The sequence below is a fragment of the Puma concolor genome, chromosome E2 (assembly GCF_028749965.1).
Source record: "Puma concolor isolate L17-30 chromosome E2, mPumCon1.1.hap2, whole genome shotgun sequence".
NCBI classification, from domain to species: Eukaryota; Metazoa; Chordata; class Mammalia; order Carnivora; family Felidae; genus Puma; species Puma concolor.
The window spans coordinates 28,997,889-29,013,917 of record NC_141681.1 but is presented as its reverse complement, the minus strand read 5'-3'; the positions used below and the strand labels follow the sequence as shown (position 1 = coordinate 29,013,917).

Below are 16,029 nucleotides of genomic sequence, written 5' to 3'. Positions count from 1 at the left end.
TTATTTTTTAAATAATATCCTTTATTTTAACCAGGGCACTTACATATTTTTTTTCTGAGTTGTTTTTTTTTTTTTTTTAATGTTTAGTTTTGGGAGAGAGAGACAGCTTGAGTGGGGAGAGGCAGAGAGAGGGAGACACAGAATCCGAAGCAGGCTCCAGGCTCTGAGCTGTCCGCACAAAGCCCAACGTGGGGCTTGAACTCACAAACCATGAGATCATGACCTGAGCTGAAGCTGGAAGCTTAACCCACTGAGCCAGCCACCCAGGCTCCCTAAAAATAAATTGTTAAAAATCTAATAAGCAAAGGACAAATACATATGAAAACCTGGGGGAAAATATGCATTTCCTATCACAGATAAAGGATTAATAAACCTAATACATAAACAGACAAGATAAACAGTTCACACACAAAAAGAAAAGCCAATAGCCCTTAAAACAATGAAAAGATGCTCAACACTGCTCGCAATAAAACAAATGAAAATTAAAACCACAATGAGACCACTTCTCACCCACTGAACTGGTAAAAACCCAAGAGTGTGCCAGCATACTCTATTGGCAAGGCTGAAGAGAAACAGGCACTCTCATACATTACTTCTGAGAATGCAAAATGACAGAACACCTAATGGAAGAGAATTTGGCAATATCTTGCAAAATTCTGTACGCATTTATCATTTATCCTGGCAATTCCATTTCAGGACTTGTTCCCAAAGGTATCTCGGCAAAAATATGAAAAGATAATATAACAAAGCTATGCGCTGCAACATTATCCATAAGAGCAAAAGAGCAATCCAAATGGAGGGAACTGGCTGAACAAACATCCAGAGCATGAGTGCTGCGCAGCCGTAAATACAATGAATAGTATTTCTGTGTGTGACTATGCAGTGAGCACCATATTTTTAATTGTAAAACACCAGGCGGGAAACAGTACATGCTATGATCTATCTATAGAGTGAGAAGATGAGCATGTGTGTGTGTGTGTGTGTGTGTGTGTGTGTGTGTGTGTGTGTGTATTCAAATTTTGACTGGTTATTTATAGTGAAAGAGAGGGAATAGGATGAAGGTGACAGGAATGAGAAGTTGGACACTTTTTTTAATTTTTTAAAGGTTTTTATTTTTGAGAGAGAGAGAAACAGAGCGCAAGCAGGGGAGGGGCAGAGAGAGGGAGACACCAAATCCAAAGCAGGCTCCAGGCTCTGAGCTGTCAGCACAGAGCCTGATGTGGGGCTCAAACTCATGAACCACAAGATCATGACCTGAGCCAAAGTCAGACCCTGAGCCAACTGAGAAAAGTTAGACTCTTCTGCATATTGTTTTATAGAGCTGACTCTATATAAAAGTTTTAATAAATGTGTAATAAAATTAAACCCAAAAGAAAAAAAATGCCAATTCTCCCAAGACCAAAAGCAAAATGAACCAAATGAACCTAACTGTAGATAAACTTGTGGCATAACGAAAAAGGGGGGAAGTATTTCAGATACAATAACTTGACTAAAAATCCCTACTGGAATATACTCTAAAGATACAAAAAAAACTAGAAAAAAAAGTTTTTACTGTTTTCAGCACTCCTATTGTTGATGTTGATACTATTCATCAGCCACACTGGTATTATACTAGCAAACAGTCACGTTGATACTGGTTAGAGCCAAGATTTTTCAATGTGAGAAAGAAGAGATATACTTTAAAATAAAAACTTAGAGCCCGCATTCATAAATCTGAAATGGAAACAGAATGAACTCATGATAGTCTCACAATAAAAATATATACATTTCCTGGTTCTACCCATTGAAAAGTCCAGAAACAGTAACCGCCCAGAGGGCGGTGCCCAATGGGCACCTCTCATGCACAGACTATAATCTCTAAATACCAATTCCCACTAAAAGTAACCAAGACTCCTTAAAGAAATGGCTGCTTCCAGATTCAGAAAGATGTACCAGATAAGCCTAAAATATTTTGTACAAGAAAACAAGGACCTAACAGAAAAATTGGCTATGGCCAAAGGTAGCTGTAGCCAACCTGAAAAGGTTTCCAGTGGCCTAAGACAGGACAATTTGGCCATTATACAGAGTAACTAAAATGGACTGAGCACATTAAATATGTTAAAATATATGAGTTTATAAGGATTTAAAAATCTCACTGGTTAGCACAGATGCTAGAGAACCAACTCATTAGCTTAAAGCTGATAAATAATCCTTACAAACTATACCTCAGGGAGCAAAATAATCATTAATTCGTAAGGGAATGTTATGCTTCATAGAAGTATTTTGCTAAAAATGAAGAAAAAAATAACAGAATTAGAATATCACTGTTTTGCAAACTCCTAAAGAAATAATGGATCTACGTAATGATCATCAACGACTGGCAACAGAATAGAAAGAGACAACCAGGCATTATATGCTCCCACGTAGAAGTACACAACACCACTTATGAACTATTCTTGCCAAAAAGTTGAACCTGAGTTTAACCAACCCTCTGCATCTAACTACCATTTTGACAGAAATCCAGGGGACAAGAATACTACTAAACATTATCACAAGGATGCAATCAGCAAAATCCAAAATGGGACACCACAGAAGAGGGAGAGGGCTGGGAAAAAGAATAAAAAAGAATAAGCAACATGTGGATTAAAAGAGACTTAATTTTTTTTTAATTTTTTTAATGTTTATTTGTTTTTGAGAGGCAGAGAGAGACAGAGCGTGAGCAGGGGAGGGGCAGAGAGAGACAGAAACACAGAATCTGAAGCAGGCTCCAGGCTCTGAACTGTCAGCACAGAGCCCGATGCAGGGCTCGAACCCACAAACCCCAAGATCACAACCTGAGCCGAAGTCAGACACTTAACCGACTGAGCCACCCAGGTGCCCCTAAAAGAGATTTAATCTTTGGTCTTTGCTTGAACAAACTAATTTAAAACATACACACACGCGCACGCGCGCTCACGTGCGACAACTGGGGAAATTAAACACTGACTAGGTTATTTTGTGATATTAAGAAATTATCTTACAGGGTGCTTGGGTGGCTCAGTCAGTTAAGCATCCAACTTCGGCTCAGGTCATGATCTCATGGCCTGTGAGTTGGAGCCCTGCATCTGGCTCTCTCTCAGAAATAAATAAAACATTAAAACAAAATAAAACAAGAAAAAAGAAATTACTTTACATTTTTCTAAATGTGATAATGGTATTGTGGCTAGTGTTTTTCAAAGGCTCACTGTCTGAAATATTTATGGCCGAAAGGATATGATGTCTGGAATTTGCTTCTAGATAGTCCAGTGCATGGGAGAGGAAGAAGGTGAGCACGGCGATAAAGCAGGATGGGCCAGGGGGTGACCAGGACTGAAGCCGGGTGGCGGGGGTATAGGAAATCACTGTATTACCTCATCTACTTTTGTATGTGTCTGAAACTTTCAACAATGTTAATTCTTTTAAAATCACTTACTTCTGAGCAACACCATTTTAACATATGCCGATAATTCAGGCCTTTCAGGAAAAAGCCTAAGCGGCACCCTGGGTGAACCCTTGCCTCTAATGTACACAAACTTCATCCATCCCTGGTGTCTTACTCTATCCACCTCAGTACTTTAGTGCCGAGACAAATTCTGCAAGAAGCTAGACCTGCACATCTTTGTGGTTTTTTTTTTTAACTGTTTTATTGTAAAATGTAAAACACATTCGGAATAGTTCACACAACAGTTTGTTAACCAGGTCCAGAAACAGAACATTGCCGCAACCCGGAAGCTTCCCGATGGGCTCTTTCTGAACACAGTCCCTCCTCCCCTGACAGAAAATACTGTCTTATGTGGTAATGTCTTCGCTACGTTTCCTTACATCTTCTTCACCTATGTATGCTTCCCACATGATACACTTTTTAGTGTCGTCTGTTTCCAAAGTACATAAAAGGAAGCATTTTGTACACGTTCTTTTGAATCTTACTTCTTTCAATTTCCCTTATGCCTGTAAGATTTGTCCATGTTGTCATATGTCATGGAGATAGATGCCATATTTCATGGTACGACTATATTATAATTTAGCCATCACATTGTTGATGGTACTTTGTGGACTGTTTCCACTTTGGTATTCTTATGAGCAATGCCTCAGGAACACTCTCATACAAGCATCCTGGTGTATATGCGCAGAAGTGTTTCTAGGTTATAAACCGGGAGTAGAATTCCCAGGTCACAGGGAATACACATATTCAACTTCACTGATGATGCCAAGTTATTTTTCAAAGTCACTGTACCAATGTGCACTCCTACCAGCAGCATTTGAGAGCTGTTATTCCGTATTGCTGACATTTTTAAACTCGCACCTGTCAGGTAAATACTCACATGTCCCTCATCAGACGCGCATCCTCAGCTCGGACCAGCAAACTTCGAATCAGGTTAGAATTATCGGCCATCTCCGCACTAAGCTTCTGATGCACTGAATGATATTCATCCACCTGGAAACCACGAACACTCAGGAATGAAAAAGACCTCACAGACTCCTTGAAAATTAGTCAGATTGAGAAGACACTATCTGCCACACACAGAGGCAGATACCTCTCTACCCTGTTCACCTACACCATCTCGACTCTCCCCCACGGTTTCACCTCACCAATGAATTATCAGTCTATACCACCTCCCGCACTCAAGATGACACTCCATCTGGACCTCTCCACCAGGAGCCCTAGCAACATGTATATTAACATTTGAGAGATCTGGGGTGAGAATGCGGTTATAACTGAGGACCAGTCACTATCCTTTTTTCTTTTTTTTCTTTTGGATTTGGGTTGTTGGAAAGCACTAAACCAAAGAGCAAGGTGAATACAAGAGATAAGATGAGTGGCTAGCAAAGGAAAAGGTTAATATGACGTTTGTTTAACTGTAAACCAAACAAAGAAAGCAGGGTGGTCAGGAGCTAAACCCCTCACCTCTATAAAAGAAACCCTTTAACTAGTGGGCCCTCTCAAACTAATTCAACTGTAACAATTTTCAAAAATTCTTTAGAACATGGCTATCCAGGGGCGCCTGGGTGGCTCAGTTGGTTAAGCGTCTGACTTCAGCTCAGGTCATGATCTCGCAGTCCGTGAGTTCGAGCCCCGCATCGGGCTCTGTGCTGACGGCTCAGAGCCTGGAGCCTGTTTCAGATTCTGTGTCTCCCTCTCTCTCTGGCCCTCCCCCGTTCATGCTCTGTCTCTCTGTCTCAAAAATAAATAAACGCTTAAAAAAAAAAAAAAAAGAACATGGCTATCCTGTAACATACACACATTTGTGGTATCTCTCCTCTTCCGAGACACATTTCAAATGTCATGAGACTACCACGTTCGCACAGATGCAGCCGCCGGGTGCCCTCACCTTAATTAGCACCTTTCGTAACTCCTCAAAGTAAACCGGGAAATCTGCTTCTACCTGAAGGTCTTCAATAGCAAAAAATGATGCCATCGACTGGATGATGTCACCAGCCAAGTCGATATCATCAGTATTTACGGTGATCTATCCAGGGGAAAATAAGAGACAAGCTTAGCATCTTCAGATATTAAAGAGAAACTTAGCTAAAACACTACCTGAATTTCCCCATATTCAACACATTTATTGAACCTAAATTTGTATGTGGTGATGAATCAGATAGATGTTAGCCCTGAAGGAAATTATAAATTTTAGCAGCAGGCTAAAAGATCAATCCTCTGGCCTCCTAAACTAAACAACAAAATCATTCAAACGTTGAAAATGTTTTTTGTTCACCTCCGTATCCCCAATCCTTCCCAAATTAGACAAGGAAGTGCTGAAGGGAAGGATGGAGGAAGACAGAAAACCACCTTCTAGATTATACCCCAGTGTCTAAAACGATTGACACTTTTAACACTAACAGACTACGTTGAAACATGCAGTTTTACAACCTTGATATCGCCACCCACCTCACTTTGCACTGAATGGTAAACATTACACAGGAAATCTATGCCTGTGACAGTAAACGTTACCTCTCCACTAAGCTTGATTTTTATATACAGCTGGCCACCATTCCGTAAGGACGTGAAACACACTTGAAATGGAGCATTTTGAATGTTAGTGTCTTCTGGTAACAGAAAGTTCTGGTTGAGCCATATAACAACCTGAAAAATGAATAGGATGAAATGAACTTCCATTTTTAAAGTACAGTCATTCTTAAGAATTACCTTTCTTTCTAGATTTACTGCTTGTTTAAAAAACAATTATACTTCACACCCCCTCCCACCAAGAAAACACTAATCACACTCCTTTTTCCCACCTCATACATGATCTTAAGTAACATTCATAATTATGTTTGGCCCCACAGCATGCATGACTTTATAGCATTTTCAGTGTAGACATAATCTTATATGGATTGTAGAAACAACTGGGTATGGTGCTAAGCCTGTTTACACTGTAGCTCTTCTGTGGCTATACTCTTGATGATGCAGTCTGCTTAAAACTATTCCATTCTATCCTTTAAAAAAAAATGGTAAATGAAGTGTGCATGCACACACACAGCACAGACACAGAGATACAGCCACATAAGTAAAAAATAAGTTTTAATATTCCTAACAATAATGGTGAGCAGCAGCATGTAAAATGCAGCGGTATTCCTTCACCAGCTCAGTTATGCATAACCCTAATATAAAAGTGCATCCCAGCTCTGTAGTCTTAGTGGCCAAAACCAGAAGTTGACAATTCATCCGTTAAACACATTTATGTAACTTTTTGTCATAGTAAGATCATCAGACTAAAACCAGGAAATAACCATCTTAAACTTATATAGCCTTCATTTATTATTTTTGAAAGATTTCAAATTAGGGAAGTAAAGGTCATGGGAACCTTGACCACATAAGAACCTAAGAATCTACATGACTAAAAAGCCTCCCTAAGATTTCCGGAGTCCAGCTGAGGTTAAAGGCCACTGGCATTAGTCCTTTACACTTTATAAGGTACTGTCACACCAAATATGTGATCTGCAGGGCCCCCTGTGAGGTGGGACTAGCCTCACTTAGAGATAAGGGAACTGAGGCTCAGACTGGTGAGGGCTGACAGCACTAAGAAAATCACTAAAATTTAACTAGTTAAGGTAGCATCTGAATCCAGAATGTTCTCAGCTCAAACTCCCACCCTCTTTCCAATTCGAAGCAGGTTCCTCCTGAAACACTGGGTCAGGACAAGTACACCAAGGCCATGACAGCAAAAAGACACCAATTAAAAGCTGGTAAGAATTTATCTGCAACTAAAGACTGCTCACGTAAATAAGGTGGTGTATTCTTTCAAAGTGAGAGAAGAGATTTTTGCAGTGTTTTGGTCACAGGTTATAAGCCAACACCAAACTCACCTGCCTCTTTCATGTCGTAATTACTGCTACCAAATAACTCATTCATGCAATTTCCCCTTCTAAGTAACATCCAAAGGATGCTGAAGGGGCAACAATATTGAAAGAAAAAAGTCAGACTCACCCTCTGTGCCCGTTCTGCAAGGATAAAGTTGACGTAGCTGAGTGGCTCGGTGGCAGAGTGGGGGGCAGTCAGCGCATACATGGAGAAGCGGGGGAGCTGTCTTGTCAATTCAAACACATGAAACTGGGTGCTGTGGTCAACCAAAGCAACACAAGATGAGAAATGTGCTGCATGGAATATTACTTCAAAATGCAAGGCCCAGATAACAACTATAAAATCACTAACTGGGTCATTGAGTTGTTATTCATGGGTTTTACTGAAGGGAAAAAAAAAAACAAAAAACTTGACAATCAAGTACTACGGTGATGGGGTTTGGGATCAGAGACAACATGAGTCTTATACATATATACATACATGCACCAAGGGTTTAAAACCCCCTAAAAGAAATGTGAAATGGCTTTTATCTTCCACAAATGTAGCGATATTCCTTCACTAGCTGAGGTTATACATAACCCTAACATGAAAGCGCTTCCTAACTCTGTAGTCTTAGTGGCCAAAACCAGAAATTGAAAATTCATCAGTTAAACATATTTTTGTAACTTTTGTCATTATAAGATCACCAGACTAAAACCAGGAAACAACCATCTTAAAGTTACATAGCCTTCATTTTTTATCTTTGAAAGATTTCAAATTAGGGAAGAAAAGGTCATGGGAAATCTTGGTTAGGTGGGTAGAATCATCAAAATGGCGCCCCCAAAATCCACCCATCTTGCCTCCCTCTAAGTGCTGGCTGGAAACAAAGGGTCACCTGCTTCTGTAACCCACGAAGGTTTTCAAGTGCAGATCCACAGGGACATCTTTGGGAGGTGTCACTGGGATGCGGATGGAGCTGGAAAGGCTGTGAATGCTGGGGTGTACCACGTGGCTTTCACCCAGGAAGATTCCCTCGGCAAAAATCAACACTGCTCGGATGATGGTGTCTGCCGGGAAGAGAGAAAACGGCAGTTCCAGAACCACTCCCAGGAGGCACAGGCGTCCACAGGTGCCAGCTCCAAGTAACTCCTTACCGTTAGAGGTGGAAATGCACAGTTCCACGTGAGCAGGCTGGGTCTCATGCCCCAGACTGACTGAGAGGGCGGTGTGCAGCTTGGTGTTGGCTGGGATGACGCCCCGAGGCCCATCAGCCTCGTTCAGTGGACTCAATTCAGCCTACGAAACATCCGACTTCCGACTCAGTCACCGAAACAGTGAACCAATGTCAATTTTAAATCATATGGTTACTTGGCTTCAAAAACCAACTCCCTGGGGTGCCAGGGTGGCTCAACTGGTTAAGTGCCCAACTCTTGATCTGGGCTTAGGTCATGATCTCACACTTCGTGGGATCAAGGCCCCTATGGGGCTCTAAGCTGATAGTGCAGAGCCTACTTGAGATTCTCTCTCTCTCTCTCTCTCTCTCTCTCTCTCTCTCTCTCTCTCTGTGTGTGTGTGTGTGTGTGTGCTCCTCCCCCACTTGCATGCTCTCTCAAAACAAATAAATAAAAACTTTAAAAAAAAGACCAACTCCCAATCATCTGATATTAATCCCATTCTTTAGAATTCAGAGGACTCACCTCCTTGGCACTCCCTCACTCTACCCGGCCTCTTCCCAAGGAAAAATACCCCATCCTTTCCTGTGGGTAGGGCCCACTGTTCCCCACCGTGCCTTTCACAAGTTTTTTTGGTGTTGTTCTTTTAAAGTAGCAAAACAAATTCACTTAGTGTAATAAATTCAAATACAGTCACACATGACAGGACAAATCAAAGTCTGGCTTCCTAGCTTATCTTCCAGCCAACTTGGTACACACACATGCATGCACGCATGCACACAAACACACACGTGGAAGCACACTCACAGAGGTTTGGCAGTTGTCACCTTTTTGTTATTTATTTTTGAAAAAGATGACAGATATTCTGTACATACTGTTCTTGCACTCTTTCAGTCAGTAATGCCACAGATACCCTTCCATATCAGTCCGAGTACATATACCTGATTCTTCCAGGCTGCTGAACAGCCCCGAGCACACGCCCCACGACTGGTCAACATTTCTGTTGCTTCCAACCATTCACTGCCACAGACAGTGCTGCAGTAAAGGTCTTTGAGGGCTTGTGCAAGTATTTCTATAGTTTAGGTGCACGGCGGTGGGACTTCCAGATTCAAGGATATGCACCCTCTCAACTGTGACCCCAGCACAAAGGCTGAGGCCATCCGTGCTTCCGCCAGTGGGCAGGAGGCAGTCCCGCTGGGCCCATGCTATACTCCGTCTTCTTCCACATTTGCCATCCCCAACTTTTCACACGACATGTCCCCTTCAGCATGGGGGCCTACCTTGGCATTTTCCTCATAGTTACGGAGTTCCAGCAACAGATTCTGTTTTTTCTGACTCAGCTCTCGGACCAGGTCCTGCTCTATGCTGGTGTCCATGAGGTTGCCTCTCATCTCGGCTGTGCCTGGCAGGTAGCCCCGGACTGAACAAAAGAAAAAAAAAAACCCTCACCAGATTGAGGAATACCCCAGCATAGCCAGGCCTACTTTCAAATCATCAGTTGTCTGATCTTAAAAACCAAAAACCTAAGTTCTCATCTCCTCAACTTGGTGAATTTATTAGGAGGAGAGGGTATCAATACAAACACTGTATACACGAATTTCCTGGCATTCTGACCCAATCAAATTGAAAACCTGGCTTTCTGAGGCTTTTTCCCGTCCCAATTTACTTTCCCCATCCACGGAGCAGCAGATTAGCTGTGTGTGACCGTCCATCCGGTAATCTCCCTCCAGCACACCAGCAACTGCAGAAGAAAAGTTGTCTTTAAAGATGACCTCCCCAGTTCGGTCACTTCTAGCATCGACCTAAAAATAAAGCAAGAACTTGAAAAATAGCTTATGCTGTAGCTTAAAACACACACACACACACACACACACACACACACACACACACACACACACAATTTTAAAGTTAAAGTCAGCTTTAAAGGTCAGCTAGTCTAGCAGTTTTTCAAGAGTGCTCCATGGAGCCCTGTGGCCTCTCAGGAGGCACCTTATGACCACTGGGGCCAAGGGGACAATAAGGGGACACAACCAGCTGTACTTTCTTCTTTTTAAATGAAAGCTGTTTTACATATTGGCCTTTATATAATATTTCATTTGGAGGAATGGGTTGGCAGTACATATCCACTTACTATCTGTGGGAACTTGGGAATGCCCCTTAACCATTCTGTGCTTGGTCTCCTCATCTGGAGGTCAAGAACAAGCAGAACCTGAGGGAAATAACTGTACCTACACCCCACAGGGCTGGAATGAGGCCTAAAGAAGTTAACACACATAAAGCACTTAGAACAGGGTCTGCACATAGACATATACAGGAAACATTGGTTCTATGTAAAAGCTTTGTCTTTATCGTGTATGTGTATAAAATATATCTACATCTAAAGTTTGAAAAACACCAAGCTAACTTAACCTTCCATCATATAACCTTTTATAATAACCGATTTTAAGAGTCACTCTTCCAGGGCACCTGGGTGGCTCAGTTGGTTAAGCATCCAACTTCGGCTCAGGTCATGATCTCACGGCTCATGAGCTCTAGCCCCGCATCGGGCTCTATGCTGACAGCTCAGAGCCTGGAACCTGCTTCAGATTCTGTGTCTCCCTGTCTCTATCTCTGCCCCTCCCCCACTCACACTCTAATATAAATAAACATTTTTTTAAAAAGCCACTCTTCCACATAAAAACTATTGGGATGCCCTAGACAGCCCTCCTATCCTGAGTCTCCTCTTCCCAAGAAAGGCAAATAAATAAATGATCAGAAAGCAATGCACCTAAAAAACAACAACGAAGGATAACTGCTTAAAATGTTGACTTTTGTTTCAAGCAAGAACACAAAATAAAAGGGTGGCTATAGAAAATCTGGTAGAGCGATCATTTCAAATAGCCAATGCCATTCACCATTTTTGTCTTTTCGCAAACATTCTTCTGGGCAAAACTTTGCAACAACAACAACAACAAAATAAAGTCATTTAGGTCATAGGTTACTACTAGCTCCTATCCCTTGCCTATGGAATGTCACATTCAAATATCCATGCTCTTAATAACACCAACATGTAAGCCTGAAAACTATCAATGCTAAAACCTGTGAAGCAATTTACCAAAGCCCTTAGCACATTAACCTAACCCTAGAATCCCCTGGCCAGCTTAGTCAGTGGAGCATGCAACTCTAGATCTCTGAGTCATGAGTCCAAGTCCCATGCTGGGTGTAGAGATTACTTTAAAAAATAAATAAATAACCCTCTCAGATTGAACTGAATTTGCTCCTGCATTTCCACAATGTTTTACAAATAAGAGGGTTCACTGACTAACTAAGAAGCAAGACTACAAATTAATATTTCTCTGGATGTTCTGCTCTTTTGCTTTATCCAACAGGGAGGTTTTGCCCTGGGGGAGAGAATGGCCCTCCAAGCCCACAAATGACCTACAAAAGGTTAAAGTTAATTGACTGGCTGCAGTCATCTAGTATTTCTGCGCCTGAATTCATATGCTGGGTCTGTATGTGTTCCTTTTGGCAGTGTAGATATTAGTTTTTCTACTTATATAATGAACTGTGTTCATTTTCTTATCTTTTTTTATGGTCTGGAAGAGATTATATCATAGAAATCCCTTAAAATTTTGAAAACATTTAACTCTAAAAACAACTAGGTCCAGAATCATATTTGAAGGAAACTTTTTTTTAAAAGGCAACTTTTGAAAACTTCTCAAGTCTAGTAGTTACTAATTCTTGAATTAATCGTAATAATTTATATTCCTGCAGAATATGATCCAATACAAATAAGATGTTCACATTTCTTTTTATTTTAATGTTTATTTGAAAGAGAGAGAGAGAGAGAGAGAGAGAGAGAGACAGTGAGCAAGCACAAGTGGAGGAGGGGCAGAGAGAGAGGGAGACACAGAATCCGAAGCAGGCTCCAGGCTCTGAACTGTCAGCATAGAGCCCGACGTGGGGCTCGAACTCACGAACCATGATATCATGACCTGAGCCAAAGTCGGATGCTTGACCGACTGAGCCACTCAGGCACCCCAAGATGTCACATTTCTTACTAAGGAACACCACAGTCTTCCCTTATAATTTTTATATGACCATACCAAAGGAAAACCAATTAAAGAAGCAGAAACCAACATAAGGGTCTCATAGAATTATTCTTCATGCAACACCAAAGGAAGGTTATAAGGTACTGGCCAAAAGCAAAGACAAATCAGAGAAGAGAAGGCAGGAATTAGCTGATCTCCTTCAGGCAATCCAGCACTACCAGACAAGAAAGCTAGGGCAAATGGTACCCATGGAGATCTGGCAGCTACTTAGGCAGCTTCTAACAAGACAATCCTGACTTGCCAGAAGTCTGTAGAAAATACTGATTTGAACTTAAAAAAGGAAAGAAAGCAAAAAGATTTTATTTTGAATTTCATAGCTGGGAAGACAATATGATATCATGATTCTTCCCACTAAGTCGAAGTTTTCAGTCTTAAAGTTTTATTACAGAAGAGCCCTACAACTCCTTTTTTTTTTTTAGTAGCCTACACCTAGATCAACCTGATTAAATTGCTTCTCATTCCTTCAAGGAAGAGATTTAAAAATATCTTCCTGAAAATTTTCCCCAAATAGGGCCTTAAAGACTAAAAGTCCACTCACTCATTCTGCAGTACTGACACTACACCAGGAAGAAAAAATGTACAAACATTATGAAGTTAAATCTGAAAAGTACAGCAAAGGGGGGCAAGTCCGTATTTTCATGTTACTGACTCTGAGTCCTGCAGCAAATAGATCTCAGACAACCAGTCCTCTGAATTATACCTGAACTCTGTGCTTAGACTTACCTTCCCATTGGACCAGCCAGTTATCAGTTCACACACTCCATCAGAATTAAGGTCGAAAGCATGAATGCTCATGGCATGATTTTTGGACTGAAAAGGAATTTCAATAATTAGTGCAGAAGTCTCTCAATATGTCTAAAAGCCCTGAATATTGGAGGCTGAATTATACTAACTTTAATTCTCCAGTATCGGGCTGTTTTGTCGTAAACTCCAACTGTGCCATTGGAAAGGGCATAACCAAATCGACTACCATACATGGAGCAAAGAGAGGTGATTATCTGCAAGAGATAACACACAAAAACACACCATCTTTTCATTAAAGTTCAATTCCATGTGGAGTATGGCTTTATAAAATCGCATGCCTTGCTACTGAGTATGTTAAAATTAGATTTAAATCTGTTAGAGGGGAATGTATTTCTCTTCTCTATGATCCATGTCATCTATTTCAGAGTTGGGTTATGAGAATTAAATAAACTCATAAAGTTTGTTATTTTAAATCAAACTTATGTGGCAAGTTTTGGCAAATTGTTTAAAAAAACACCAATAAAATTGAGCAATTGAGGATGAAATACAGTATACAGGATATAGAAAATATACAACAGACATTGTTATACACACTAACTCAAAACGTTTTAATGATTGTTCCAGTTTCCTTAACTTACCATATCCTACAGTTTAAATTTTAAAGACTTGCCAGCGCACCTGGCTGGCTCCATGGGAGCATGTGACTCTTTCTTATCTCAGGGTCATGAGTTTGTGCCCCACAGTGGGCAGAGAGATCATGTAAATAATAAAAAAAATAAAAATAAAAAATAAACAGACTTGTCGGGGCGCCTGGGTGGCTCAGTCAGTTAAGCGTCCGACTCTTGTGTTTGGTTCGGGTCACGATCTCACAGTTCATGAGTTTGAGCCCCGCATCCGGGCTCTGCACTGGTGGTGCAGAGCCTGTATGGGATTGTCTCTCTGTTCCTCCTGGCTTGTGCTCTCTCTCTCCCTCTCAAAAATAAATAAATTAACTTAAAAATAAAATAAAATAAAGTAAAGTAAAGTAAAATAAAATAAAATAAAGACTTGTAAAACCCACAGTTGAATATCTTTCATGTACATGCTTTTCTATGACATAATTTCCTATTTGCTACAGATGAAAGATGTTTTTTAGAAGAAAACATTATCTTTTGAAAAGTACAAACCCAAGCACCTGGATTTGTGACTGTTGTGCTGTACAGAATGTGTACATCATACAGAAATATTTACAGGACTGTTTGGGGATTTAATATGCTTAAAAGGATACAATTTTAGAGACTGAATAAAATTATCCTTTATTTAAATTAAAACCAAAACTTAACAATATCTCTGCTCCTGCAGATCCACTTTCTAATTCTGACACTAATACAAGAGATATTAAGAAATAAATTGTATAAAGCAGAGAATAGTTATATAATTTCCTCCACACCTACAGCTTTTCTACAAAACCACCCACTTCACTTAACTCTGAATACAAAGCGCTGTGTAGGACTCCAGAATTATTTCGCCCAAGGCATTCTTTTGGCAATACTCAGTGCCATCCAACTGCCAAATGAATTATAATTTTGCCGATCTGCTAAACAGCGTTTGAGCTAAGAGCAAAATCCAACCGAAAGGGCAGGAAAATGGCCCTGAAATGAACAATTTTATAAAGTTCACATTTTCATAACCTTAGCCCCACACTCCGTGGGACCCTTAGTCCTTTATTAGTTCACTAGTTTCTCTCTTTCATGGACCAGGGGACCAACAGTCACCTCAAATCCCTAGCTCTATTTCATGTTCTCCTGTCCTTTTCTAGGATTTAGGAAAAAGGTGTTTCCAAAGAATGCACCTTCCTCACATGTAGCATTGACAATAAACAGAAATCCAACAAAATCTGAATGATTCCCACCCAACAGGAAAATATTTACTACAAATTTGAATGAAAGAAAAACGATAATGCAAGACACAGCATCTACTGACAGGTGACTCTCAAGTTGGCTTTTTTTTGGGGGGTGGGGGGAGGTAGGAAGTGGCAAACCCCGTTAAGAACCTAACGAAAGCTAAGGATTCTCTCTTCAAAAAAATCACACATTAAGCACATACACTTAAACAGAACCTCCTAACTTTCAATAGGGTAATTAATTTTCTCTACCTATAACTAGCAGTTTATAATTATAATAACTGTGACTATATAAATTACTTTTTTTTAAGTTTTTTAAAATGTTTTTATTTATTTTTGAGACAGAGAGAGACAGAGCATGAATGGGGAAGGGTCAGAGAGAGAGGAAGACACAGAATTCGAAGCAGGCTCCAGGCACTGAGCCATCAGCACAGAGCCCGACACGGGGCTTGAACTCACGGAGTGTAAGATCATGACCTGAGCTGAAGTCGGACGCTTAACCGACTGAGCCACCCAGGCGCCCCAATAACTGTGAATATATAAAAAGTATAGTAGAACTAAGTAAAAATCTATGATCCTCACTATAAGATAAAGGTATATTAGCTAAACCAAGGATAACACTTTGTATATCAATATGCAAGTTTTGCTTTTTGGTCTTTTTTTGTAGTAGAACAGAAGCCCGACTTTCCTAGACAGCTTTTGTAAGTGGCAAGAAGCAAAGACAAGTGGTCAAGATGGGCCCTGAGGCCAGTGCCTCAAGCTTTCTGATCTAGACCCAAACACGACCTGAATAAATTTTGCAGGATCCCAGCAAAATCTGACCACTAAGACTCCCTTCTGTTGTTTTTTTCTGCCTCTCTA

General features: G+C 40.6%; 1 protein-coding gene across 3 annotated transcripts in view; it reads right to left on the bottom strand.

Moving 5' to 3' along the window:
- Positions 1–16,029, bottom strand: part of BBS2 (Bardet-Biedl syndrome 2) — a 35,558-nt gene that overhangs the window by 5,606 nt on the left and 13,923 nt on the right. For all 3 annotated transcript variants that reach the window (XM_086689397.1, XM_086689396.1, XM_025920745.2), the window contains exons 6-15: positions 13,436–13,540; positions 13,266–13,352; positions 10,118–10,253; positions 9,732–9,871; positions 8,434–8,575; positions 8,175–8,346; positions 7,427–7,556; positions 5,951–6,082; positions 5,328–5,465; positions 4,320–4,432 (exon numbers count right to left, since the gene is read on the bottom strand). In XM_086689397.1, coding sequence (XP_086545523.1) covers positions 4,320–4,432; positions 5,328–5,465; positions 5,951–6,082; positions 7,427–7,556; positions 8,175–8,346; positions 8,434–8,575; positions 9,732–9,871; positions 10,118–10,253; positions 13,266–13,352; positions 13,436–13,540 — 1,295 coding nt within the window. The remainder of the gene's footprint in view (positions 1–4,319; positions 4,433–5,327; positions 5,466–5,950; positions 6,083–7,426; positions 7,557–8,174; positions 8,347–8,433; positions 8,576–9,731; positions 9,872–10,117; positions 10,254–13,265; positions 13,353–13,435; positions 13,541–16,029) is intronic.